The sequence below is a fragment of the Dermacentor albipictus genome, chromosome 1 (genome assembly GCF_038994185.2).
Source record: "Dermacentor albipictus isolate Rhodes 1998 colony chromosome 1, USDA_Dalb.pri_finalv2, whole genome shotgun sequence".
In the NCBI taxonomy this organism is placed as follows: Eukaryota; Metazoa; Arthropoda; class Arachnida; order Ixodida; family Ixodidae; genus Dermacentor; species Dermacentor albipictus.
The window spans coordinates 302,868,035-302,881,184 of NC_091821.1; the positions used below are offsets into that span (position 1 = coordinate 302,868,035).

At 41.7% G+C, this 13,150-nt stretch overlaps 1 protein-coding gene across 6 annotated transcripts in view; it reads right to left on the reverse strand.

Moving 5' to 3' along the window:
- The window catches only part of mmd (disintegrin and metalloproteinase domain-containing protein mind-meld), a 336,846-nt gene that overhangs the window by 178,147 nt on the left and 145,549 nt on the right, over positions 1–13,150 (reverse strand). For 5 of the 6 annotated variants that reach the window (XM_065455165.2, XM_065455163.2, XM_065455161.2 and 2 more), the window contains 3 exons: positions 6,622–6,692; positions 5,267–5,293; positions 4,087–4,146 (listed from right to left, as the gene is read on the reverse strand). In XM_065455165.2, coding sequence (XP_065311237.1) covers positions 4,087–4,146; positions 5,267–5,293; positions 6,622–6,692 — 158 coding nt within the window. The remainder of the gene's footprint in view (positions 1–4,086; positions 4,147–5,266; positions 5,294–6,621; positions 6,693–13,150) is intronic. The other variant, XM_065455162.2, reaches the window with a different exon arrangement.

Below are 13,150 nucleotides of genomic sequence, written 5' to 3' on the forward strand. Positions count from 1 at the left end.
ACTTGAACCCCTTAGTGCTCTACGCGACATTGCCTTCTTATGCCTTTTTCACAAATATACATACACCAACAGACCATTCCCACTTCACCTTGATGCTCCTTCCATTACATCACGTCGGCTGCATAATCACTTAAGTTTCACGTGATTATATGGGTCAACTCACGCTTTCAACTCATCTGCTCTTCCTCACACCATACATTTGTGGAATAGTCTTCCAGACAACATCGCATCCGAACCAGACCCCGATAGTTTCCGTCAACTTCTGCACTCTTTCTTTTCGCAATAAAAACTTGCCACTAGTTTTTCCAATTTTGTTTTACTTCCGGTGCCATGTTCTGTATACTACCCATGTTCTGTATACTACCCGTGCATTTATTTATTTGTTATTTTGACAGCTTTAAGACCAAAGACATCCGTCATTTTTGTACCACTGCGTGTGTGTTTTTTTTTTTGTATCCTACTTTGTGCTCTACTGCATTTTTTATATTTTAATGTGCACGCAATTAGTTCCTGCATTGTTATCATGCCCTACCGTTGTGCATCTTTGAAATTCTGCCAACTGTTCCTGCGCCTAGAATCCGCATATTTGGCAGTCTATCTTTGGTTGTAGTTTCCTTTCTTTTTACTGTTGTCATTGTGATTGATATACTTTATAGTTCTTGTGTGCAGTTTTGCCTTATGTATAATGCCAGCCAATATTTTTTTTTTCCTGTTATCCTTTTTCCCGCCCAACCTTATATTTGCCGTCATAACACATTATCATCGATTCCTCTCCTTTTCTTTGTGTTTAATTGCAAATTTGAGCCGTATGTTTGTACACTGACAAGTTACTTTGCACTTTTTATTACCCCCGCTGCTCAATGCCCTGTCAAGGGGCCTGTAAGGTATGTTCAATAAATAAATAAATAAATAAATAAATAAATAAATAAATAAATAAATAAATAAATAAGTAATGCTTGCAGCAATATCTTAATGTTTTCATTATTTTTGTAGTAATGCCATGAGGGCCTGGTGCTGAATTAGGCAGCTGGGTTAGTACATTTTTCAGCTATGAAACTGCAACTTCTTCGAAGTCCTCACCATGAGTAGGCGGTGTAAAAATTAACGCCAAATACTGAGTAAGCACCCCTTACCCCCACCCTTCACAGCTTCATGCATTTTCATCGGACAGCTTGACTACAGTTTTTTCTGGTATTTTTTTTACGAAATTGTATATTAAATTACGCAAAATTACGTAATTTAATGAGAAAAAAATGTATTGTTTAGCCAAACTTTTGTCAAGGCGACAGTTCACCATGGCCAGGTATCTGCATAGCCATAGCCCTCGTCAGTCGCCGTTTTGGTCAAACGTGCAAAGTGTCACGTTAATCAAGTGCGAGACACGTGGTGCGATTTTTCATGCGATTTGTCATATGATGCGTCGGAGTACGACTTTCCACATATGACGATTCAGGACATGTGGTACGAATGAGCAAGTGGCGCGTAGCTGTGCCCAGAACTGCCACTGATGCTCAGAATGACTTTGCAAATGAAGTAAAAAAAAAACATGTTTACACATCTCTCTTGTTTTAAACAAGATTCTAACATAAACATGACTATGCGAGCAGAGTAGATGTGTTTTAGCAAGGCCACGTCCGCAGTGTCAGCTCCGTTGACAGCAGCCAATGACTAGAAGCTTGCTGTGCCGTCGAATCGGGACATGACCTTGGGACATGACCGCATGCAGCTTGTAACAAAACGCCTATGTTGGTCAGCACAACGTGTTCACAACAATGTCGCACTTTGTGGGGATGCGCGACTCTCACGCGTCCTCCGATGCATTGTTTTCCCGCATAGCTCCCGTCTCCTGTGATCCGGCTTCGCCGCGTGGCCTGGTGCCTGCGGCGGTCGGTGTGGTAGAAGCGCAGTACGAGAGATGGCGCGAGTGTTGCGCTGCTAACGCCGCCTCATGGCAGGGTTACTTGGGCGCGGAAAGGACGTCCTCTTTGGTTCGGGTTCAGCAGTGGCGCGGACGTCCTGCGCGTGTGCCGATCCATGCTTCTGCGAGACCGTCTTGCGAGGCCTCATTCGACTGCACCACCGTTCGCGTGACCGTACGCGCGAACGACCAAGCGTTGGGATCCAGCATGGGGCGAACATATTTGCTCGTTATCCGGTCGTGGTGAGTCGGACTTCCTAGATTTGTTGTGCGCCCATCGGCGTGTTTTGTGGATAGCAACTCGACTAGCAGGCAGTGATCTATGAAAGGTGCAATAAATGCCCTTGTGATTGTCTGCACGACTGTATTGTCGTTCCTTTGTCCCAAGAGCACGGATGAGAATCCCCCAACTTAAACTGCAATACATTTGATTTTATTGATGCCGAAGGGAGTGAACGAGCCAGCCAGACGAGCCTGCAATCACTAGGAGACGGTATAAGCCTAGCTCTCTGCCTGCTGGATTTGGGGCCGACACCCCTTGAATTTCGGTCCGCAATCGAGCAAGCACTCCCCGTATTGTCACCGTAAGCAGGCACTCGCCGTATGTCGCCGTATCGACTTTCTTTGTCTCTTTCATAAGTGCATTTACTTCAGCACATCACACTTGCTGCCATTTCAATCTCTTATGCACATGTCATGTGGCCTTCATAATAATGTCAGTTTAATGCACATAGTCATCACTATCCAAGTGTTTATTTGCATTGCCTTTTGCCATACCAGGCTGAAATGGTCCTTCTAACAACATTGTATCAACATCTCACTATTAAACTTTTCATAGTACAGTGCAGACATATTATATCTATGTGTGTATAATTTTGCTACAGCCATTCAATGTAGGTGCCTGCTTTTGTATTATTTTGTGCTCACCATTTGTGATTTCGCCTTTTCTTTTGTAACCTGCAGTGTTCACATTGATGGTCAAGTTATCTCATGCATAAGGATGACTTTCTATATGCGTAGTTTTCTTTTTCTTTATTTCTTTCTCTCTTCTTTTTACTGGTCAGCTGTTGTGTGTTACTTGCGATGTAACTTTCTTTACTCAAAGCCCTTTGGATGCATAGTTGGTAAACATATTCCTCATACTCTACAAACAACTGTAAAAATGTGATAAGATGAGATTTCACAGCCTTTTCGTCAATAAACATAAAGGTTAAAATAGCCACAGCTGTGACATGAGGCAGGGGGCTCGGCTGACTACTCTTTCAATAGATGTACCATGCTACTCTCTCCCCGACTGGTCGTTTTATTTATTATTTAATTTATTTATTTAATTAATTAATACCTACTGCAGGCACGAAGTATATGCAGGGTGAATAAAATACAATATATGTTAGTGAACTAGAGCTACTTTTACGAACTAGAGGCAATTAGACTGTTGAATAACTATAGCTTGCATGGGCCGATTTTAAAAGTATTTTGCTGTTGAGCTCAAGATCGTACAAATAATCTTTGAAGCGAAATTATTTACACTCAAAATAATGTTGCAGGGCACCTTTAAAAGAGCCATTTCTCCACATTTTTTTAGAAAAATTATTGCATTTCTGAAATCCTTTCAGATATTTATGAAGACATTCACATATACTGCCTTCACACATCGGGTGCGACCCCTAGTTTACGTTCACTGAATTGGCTACACACAGTTATATCAGCACATTTCTCAATTGTAGCCTAATTAATTGCATAAATATCATTTTTTGTATAATGAAGCCAGCTTGTTTAATGATAGTGAATTCAATTATACCTTACCTTATTACCTTAGTTAACATTTTGTAAAAATACAGAGAACAAGCTAATGGGTTTCTAAATAATAAATTCCTTGCAGACTACTTTCTTACATATTAGCATTATTTTAGCACTATTCCAAGTCTCTTAATGCTAATGTAATACTAATCTGCTAACAATACAGGTCAAATGAAGTAATTGCACATCTTTTATCTTGGTAACTTCCTGGAAAATGTGGCCTTCAATTTTGGTCCATCTTATTGCTCAATGCAGATCACATAAATGTTTTGGTAAATCTTTTACAGCAGTAGATATGCTTCCTTTTCCTTTTGACCACAAAGAAAGAAATGCAGACAAAACAGCTATGGATAGATAGACCTACTCACCATAGCTTGGTCAAGTACGAGGGCAAGCTCAATAAATTTGTACACTTCTCGTACGTCTCTCTGCAAAAATGGTGCAAAAGAGGGCAATTTGTTAACATGTTTCACATGAGGCACAATTACAGTAAGCTTAACGTTTTGCACAGAAGTGACATGGATGCAGTTTGGATGCATCATGTTATGTCCTGAATAAGTCCGAAGAGCACATCGTCTGTGGCAGCCCACAAAAAAAAAGGAAGAGGAGGGGGGAGCAACTTCATAATAAAAAAATTGTGGCACCATTTGTCACTGCCAGAGCAAAGCTAGATAAAACATAGCAGACACTGTATTTTGGCATCACAGTGACAGCACCACTGTTCTGTTCCAGTAAATTCTACACTTTTTGTCTCGCGCCACTGCAGACAAAACATACATAGTTTGGATTTAATCTGGTGAAACGGGGCAACAAATGCATGCACCCAAAAGCATCCACCATGAGTTCCCACATCTATGCGAACTTTGAGCGCAAAAAAGTCAGTTTATCCAGAGGAGTCATGTATAACTGGCATGTGCAACGCAATATAACAGAGGCACTATGTTGAACGAAAGAAAAAGGTTAAAAATGTTTTATTATGTTTCGGTTTCTGTATGGAAGCTTTGTTCACAGTGCCTTAAAAACAAAACGTCTTTAAAGGTTTTTAACCTATTCTTATTTTTCGGCATTTTTGAAATTTTTTCATTCAACATGCTTCCTCCCAACCAGACGAGATGTCGTCCAACCATTGATTTCAACAGAGGCACTGCTAAAGACAAAAGTTTGCAAAATGTGGATCCAAAGAAAATTAAAATAGGTGGGTAATGCACTATATTACAGTGTGCACGGCATTCTACACAATGTGGCATAAACAGAATGCACAAGACGACAGCCCCGTGTCTTTATCTCGTGTGTCTGCTGTTTACACTATACAGTACAAAATCCTGTGAAAACACTGAGAATACATCATATTGCAAGTAGTGATCGTGATAGCTGTGGTCTATATATATGTGCATGCATACCTCAATTATAGGCTGCATGCATGTGGAGTCCATAAAAAGTTCTCTCATCCAGTAAAGTAAATAGTTTTGTCTGTGACAGTTCAAGCATTTATTTAGCTACATTTCCAAGCATGCACCAACATCATTAGGATGGTGTAAAAATGCCTACCTTGTCAGCCCGAGGCTGGATTCTAGTCTGCAATGCAAGTGCGAGCAAGCAGTGAAGTGTTACAATATTTCTTGGAGTGCAGGCGAACACGCCCTACGACATCTGTCATAGGCAGAACATGAGACAAGGATGTGGAGACAGTACTAATGCGTCCCTGTCCACTAAACACATGTGCTTGGCACTATTACTGAGGTGCTGGTGGGGCATTTATACACTCTGCTTGTGCTAGGTCTCCACACGGTTCGATATAAAATTATTCGCTGTGCAAAACTCAGTTTGGTATGCGGTGGCAAACTGAATTTGATACAATGCAAATGGGTGACAGCCCTGCTCAGCCACAACTTTGCCGATCAATTGTGCGCCGTCCAGCACGCTGAGGAAGCGACCCGTCTCCAAGGACTCAAGACCATCACCTAGGCTAGGGTTAGGGTGCTTATGGCCCCAACCCGCCCAAATCGCCGGGCATTTTGAATTAAGTTTTAACCCACTGTATAAAACTCAGGTTCAAATATCTGCCCTAAAGCATGTTTGCACAACAGCTTTCAAAAAGTCTTTCCAAAATTTCTGTGACAACGGGGACGTAACGTACTGCACCTACAGGACACTGTGCTTGAAACCCAAGCACTTCTCAGGACCATCTTGTCGAATTTCAAAGGTTATGCCACCAGCAGTTGAGAATGTGAGTGCCTGGGTAATGTTTTCACAGCACTGTGTCGTTTAAAGGAACACTAAAGTTAACCCTTTAAGGACGAAAAATGAGCTCAGCTCGTCGAACCAGAGTGTACAAAAAAGACAGACATGACCAGCTCATCCAGCACTTCTCTCTCTCTTTTTTTTTTCATGCAGGCCTAAAGACAATGTGAGCAACTGTGTTGCTCAAATCTTGATCTCGAAAATGTAAAACAACTTATTTCCTAGTTAAATTCACCTTTTTCACAAATATATTTCACATCAGCTGGCTTTATGTGATTGTCAGAATCATTTGCACAGCAAAAAAAATGATGTCTTCTTGGCAAGCTTTCTTTTTTCATTTTTTTACCATCCTGAAAGGGTCAAATTGTTTATTGGTTAAATGGACTACATGACAATTTACAGAAACTCAACTTCCCTTACACTAAAATAGCTCATGCACAAGAGAGCACTGAAATGTGACAATGACATATTGGAATTGAGATTCCAGAGCAAAAAGAAAATTCAGTTTTCATTTTTTCTATTAATAGTGAACCTTGTCTGCCAAATGAATGAAAATAAGAACACAGCCAAGCTGGTCTGCTGTGTTCCTAAGAAAGCAGAGCTGTGTGGCAGCCTATGGGTGTGCACTGAATTGGAAAATGTGCTGCACATGAGCGCCTTGCCTTGTATCTGGGCGGAGGTGGGAGAGTCTTGCGGAAGTGCTTGAAGCCCCACTCGTGCATGCGTGAATTGCCTGCGTGCAGAGTCAGCACAATTGGCCTACACTGTGTCACAAGGGTGCAAGCCAGTTACGTTTAGGCAGGCTAGCACACTACTTAGCAGCACATACAAGTATACTACATAACGTGAAAAAAAAGCTCACTGCTAACCATGAGTCGAACAATTCAGTAGCAGATTGTCAATAAAGCGTCTTACTATGAAGGCCGTTTGGCATACGCCCAAGTTTAGCATTATCTAGCAGGCCCTGTCCCCCAACTTAACCCTGCCTTCAAAGGGAGACCGCAACCATGTGAAGTTCCCATGGGCAAAAGTGAACCGTAACAGTGCATGCAAAAGTGCCTTTTCATGCTTCATGGTGACACTGCCAAGCACCAACCACGCAGAAATGTTACAAGATGTTAAAAGGCATGTTAGTTCATGCTTCTATGGTATGAGCCAACTTGCAGTGATTACTCATGTGACGTATTATATCCGCAGGTGTATCTCCCAAGGCACTTCCCAAGGGCAAGGAGGGCACTCCCCCCCCCCTCGACTTTTGAAAGCCGCCACTTTCAGCTGCATGCTGGAAAGTCCAACAAAAACACAGCTGAAGCTAAATTTTCTTTATTAATAGAGAGAGGGAGAGAGAAGCCATAAGGGAAAGGCAGAGCCACTTCATAAGTAATGCTTTTCTTTACTACGCATCCTCTGCTTGGACAGCGAGGATTGTGTGCCTTCTCGGGACGCCCTGAAGCGAATGACGCGTGGGATATACCATACACGTTCACGTCACAGAATATGCCTGGCGCTGGGCACTTCCCGCCGCAACAAATGTCAGCTTGTGCAACTTGCATCATGTCCAGTTTTTTGGGACTGCTATATCTGTGTTTGAATCAGCTTGCTACATTTAACCTGTGGGCAAGGGGGAGGTTCAAATAAAGCACTGTAATTAGCCACACCCAGTGATTGTATGCCTTACGGCATGAACTCGTAGGATTATCAAATGCCGGAACTATTTATCTCTGTCCAGAGATAGTCAACAAAGCATACAGTCTCAGTATGTTATCATCATGAAAAGTCCAATCTATCTCTTGCAGGTATAACTGTCGAATTTAATTGCGTTATCATGACTTATCGTACATAGGCTCATGAAAATGTCATGCAAAGCCATTTCAGTACAAATTTTTTCTAAAGGCAATTGTCACTTCTTCCTTTGACAATTTCATTTTCAGGCTGTTTCTAAATAGGAGTTACACTATTACATGTTTCCCAGCAAGAGGAAAAAAAGCAGATATTTAGTATTTTGAAAAAATGAAGGCCACTTTTTGGTGATGTGTACTGAAAATTTACACTGTGTAGGTTGCTTATGTGCTCTGAAAACAGTTACTGAATAATTGCTTTCTGCCAATTTTTATGTGTTCATCATCATCATCATCATCATCAGCCTGGTTACGCCCACTGCAGGGCAAAGGCCTCTCCCATACTTCTCCAACAACCCCGGTCATGTACTAATTGTGGCCATGTCGTCCCTGCAAACTTCTTAATCTCATCCGCCCACCTAACTTTCTGCCGCCCTCTGCTACGCTTCCCTTCCCTTGGAATCCATTCCGTAACCCTTAATGACCATCGGTTATCTTCCCTCCCTTCTCATTACATGTCCTGCCCATGCCCATTTCTTTTTCTTGATTTCAACTAAGATGTCATTAACTCGCGTTTGTTCCCTCACCCAATCTGCTCTTTTCTTATCCCTTAACGTTACACCTATCATTATTCTTTCCATAACTCGTTGCGTCGTCCTCAATTTGAGTAGAACCCTTTTCGTAAGCCTCCAGGTTTCTGCCCCGTAGGTGAGTACTGGTAAGACACAGCTATTATATACTTTTCTCTTGAGGGATAATGGCAACCTGCTGTTCATGATCTGAGAATGCCTGCCAAATGCACCCCAGCCCATTCTTATTCTTATGATTATTTCCGTCTCATGATCCGGATCCGCCGTCACTACCTGCCCTAAGTAGATGTATTCCCTTACGACTTCCAGTGCCTCGCTGCCTATTGTAAATTGCTGTTCTCTTCCGAGACTGCTAAGCATTACTTTAGTTTTCTGCAGATTAATTTTTAGACCCACTCTTCTGCTTTGCCTCTCCAGGTCATTGAGCATGCATTGCAATTGGTCCCCTGAGTTACTAAGCAAGGCAATATCATCAGCGAATCGCAAGTATTCTCCTAACTAAGGTATTCTCCATTAACTTTTATCCCCAATTCTTCCCAATCCAGGTCTCTGAATACCTCCTGTAAACACGCTGTGAATAGCATTGGAGATATCGTATCTCCCTGCCTGACGCCTTTCTTTATTGGGATTTTGTTGCTTGCTTTATGGAGGACTACGGTGGCTGTGGAGTCGCTATAGATATCTTTCAGTATTTTTACATACGGCTCGTCTACACCCTGATTCCGTAATGCCTCCATGACTGCTGAGGTTTCGACAGAATCAAACGCTTTCTCGTAATCAATGAAAGCTATATTTAAGGGTTGGTTATATTCCGCACATTTCTCTATCACCTGATTGATAGTGTGAATATGATCTATTGTTGAGTAGCCTTTACGGAATCCTGCCTGGTCCTTTGCTTGACAGAAGTCTAAAGTGTTCCTGATTCTATTTGCGATTACCTTAGTAAATAGTTTGTAGGCAACGGACAGTAAGCTGATCGGTCTATAATTTTTCAAGTCTTTGGCGTCCCCTTTCTTATGGATTACGATTATGTTAGCGTTCTTCCAAGATTCCGGTATGCTCGAGGTCATGAGGCATAGCGTATACAGGGTGGCCAGTTTCTCTAGAACAATCTTTCCACCATCCCTCAACAAATCTGCTGTTACCTGATCCTCCCCAGCTGTCTTCCCCCTTTGCATATCTCACAAGGAGTTCTTTACTTCTTCCGGCATTACCTTTGGGATTTCGAATACCTCTAGACTATTCTCTCTTCCATTATCGTCGTGGGTGCCACTGGTACTGTATAAATCTCTATAGAACTCCTCAGCCACTTGAACTATCTCATCCATATTAGTAATGACATTGCCGGCTTTGTCTCTTAACGCATACATCTGATTCTTGCCAATTCCTAGTTTTTTCTTCACTGCTTTTAGGCTTCCTCCGTTCCTGAGAGCATGTTCAATTGTATCCATATTATACTTCCTTATGTCAGCTGTCTTACGCTTGTTGATTAACTTCAAAAGTTCTGCCAGTTCTATTCTAGCTGTAGGGTTAGATGCTTTCATACATTGGCGTTTCTTGATCAGATCTTTCGTCTCCTGCGATAGTTTGCTGGTATCCTGCCTAACGGAGTTACCACCGACTTCCATTGCACACTCCTTAATGATGCCCACAAGACTGTCGTTCATTGTTTCAACACTACGGTCCTCTTCCTGAGTTAAAGCCGAATACCTGTTCTGTAGCTTGATCTGGAATTCCTCTATTTTCCCTCTTACCGCTAACTCATTAATCGGCTTCTTATGTACCAGTTTCTTCCGTTCCCTCCTCAGGTCTAGGCTAATTCGATTTCTTACCATCCTGTGGTCACTGCAGTGCACCTTGCCGAGCACGTCCACATCTTGTATGATGCCACGGTTAATGCAGAGTATGAAGTCTATTTCACTTCTAGTCTCGCCGTTCGGGCTCCTCCACGTCCACTTTCGGCTATCCCGCTTGCGGAAGAAGGTATTCATTATCCTCATAGTATTCTGTTCCGCAAACTCTACTAATAACTCTCCCTTGCTATTCCTAGTGCCTATGCCATATTCCCCCACTGCCTTGTCTCCAGCCTGCTTCTTACCTACCTTGGCATGTGTTATACATCTCATTTAGCTTTCTCCCCTGGTATCCTCAGTAAAATATGCAGGGCACAGTGTAGTCGAAGTACAAAGCAATGTTCTGATACACCAACGAGATACGTTTGTTCTGTGTAGGTTCATTGCAGCCTTTGTAGAAGGTAGCTCATTGAAGCATTCCAGGGTTTTGGACCACCACTAATAGAAATGTTTCCCAGACTCCTAAAACAATAGGACGAAAGACGGTTGAATTCCCATGAAAATATAGATAATTTTAAGCGCAATGCATTGCGAAACTTTCACTTTCCTGCTTTAAATGCAGGTGTTGCAGATAATTACTATAAGCCCTCATTTTTTCATGTATTTTACGAGATTCATAGTTTGTTTCTCCAGTGTCCTCAGTGAGCTAAACAAGGCATCTTGTTTGTATCTCGGGAAAATGAGGGGCATGGTATGGCCAACGTGTAGGCAATGTTCCAAATGGGTGGGCTAAATGCGCAGTTTCTGGCAGAATATGTATGCAAGTGGTCCATAGCATTATTAGTCTGTTTTACAAAAGCTGTAAAACTTAGAAAGCTGCGATGCATAATTACAACCACAACTGAGGTGAAATTTTGCGAACATAAGGGGAACAATATGCCAACATTATTTGCGACGGTAAATGAGTGTTGATCAACTACAAGGTTAAAAAGTTGTGAGCAAGTGTTCGAAAGTATCATGCTGCTGCTAGGTTTCCCAATGTCTCAAGCAAACTCTGCATTTCAGATATCTATACTTTGAAGGAAGAGCCAGCATTTTAGGTGCATTGTGTCTCATAGTTTTAACATTTCTGCTCATTTAGAGCCGATACAAATAACTATTGAACCTTCATCTTCTTTCTTTTCCTGCGTGATACATTAGTTTCATCTGGTGTCCTCACTAAACAAAAGAAGGCCACTTCGTTATGCTTGGTGACGTGCAGGTGAGGCTCAATATAGATAAGGAAATGGGGCTATCGCAATAAATTACATATGCAAGCAATCTAGGGTGTTATGAGCGTGTGCAACGAGCCAGGAAGAGTTGAGCCCGCTGCTCTGGCAAAACTATAAAAACCACAAATATAAAATTTAGCCAAAATTGGTGGTATGCTATGGAAACCCTTTAGAATAAAAACAGAAACAGCGCAACACAGGACGAGCGAGTAAACAGGACAGGGCGCTCTGTCCTGCTTACTCGCTCATCCTGTGTTGCGCTGTTCCTGTTTTTTATTCTAAAGATGAACCAATCAGTCCCATTGAACACACTGCTATGGAAACTCTCTGTGCAAAGATAAATGTGGTTGGATCAAACACAGCTTTCGTAAAAAATTCTTATTCAAGTGTTAGAGCGTGTGATATGGCCGCTACCAGGTATGCTACCTAATCTCCCCACATAGTGTTGGGTACAACAGATTTATATATTGTGAAAAATGGATGGGGGGCACGGTATGGTAACTGCAATATATGAAACATTTTTACGTTCCTGGACCTCTTAGAATCGTTGCAAATAATTACTAAGCCATCGTTTTTCTTTCCCTACTTCCAGGCATCATAACACATTCCACCTTGGTTTGAGCGCTGACCTTGTTGAACTAAACAAGGAATTTTGCTTATATTTGGCGAAAATGAAGGCAGCGTTATCAGCAATATGTAGGTAAACTTCAAAGACAGGGGACTAATGAAATTTGCAGTAAATTATGCATGCAGGCAATCTGGAACATTATGAGTGTGTATGGCAAACAAATAATTTATGCCATTGCCTTGAGGAACTGTGAACTCAACCGATGTGAAATTTAGCGGGAATTGAGTCGAGTGGGGGCAGGGAGAGAGGAAGGACACCATGGTAAATCATCAAGCCAGCAACGAACTAGCCGTTCTAAGTCTCTTAACCATGCTAAATGCCATGGTTATGTAACATATGTGTTGATGACTTACTGGCTTTTTAATAATTTCCAACCAGAAGAGCTCCAAAGCATTACACGCAGGCAAGCACACACACGCACACACACGCACGCACACGCACACACACACACACACACATATATATATATATATATAGACGGGCAACATTTAATGTATGCGATGTAATTACAAGAAACTCAAACTTTTATTGTGGCTGTTCAAAAGAAACAGCTTTGCAGGAAGTCGGGCAGTAATTCTTCAAGGTAGCACACATCTGCTTTTTCTGGTGTGAATATTGCAAGTAATTTATATTGATAGTACTTCGTTATGTATAACCTTGACAATACTGTTATCTAAACTAGCAATAAATTTATGCTTTACATTTAAACACCAAGTACAATTCCTTGTTTAATTATTAAATATTAACCGAGGCTCCCGCTACAGTTCTTTCACTTAGGGACCCTCGTCTGTATATTTGTCATGTAATTACTTCTTTTTTTTTTTAACCAATAAATCTGAATCTGAATCTGAATCTGAAAATCTGTTTGTTGCAAATGTCCATATTTTATGTGTGCTGTACTGCTGCTACTGGGTGGGATCCGGGGCCTCTCTGAGGCACTCATTGTCTTTTAGTCCTGCATCTTCTTGAGATTTTATGTACTTGCAAGAAATAAATGCAAATTCAAATAATTTTTCGGGGAGGAAGCACGCCATCTTCCGTCGCATGCAAAGAACCGGTGAAACGGGAGGT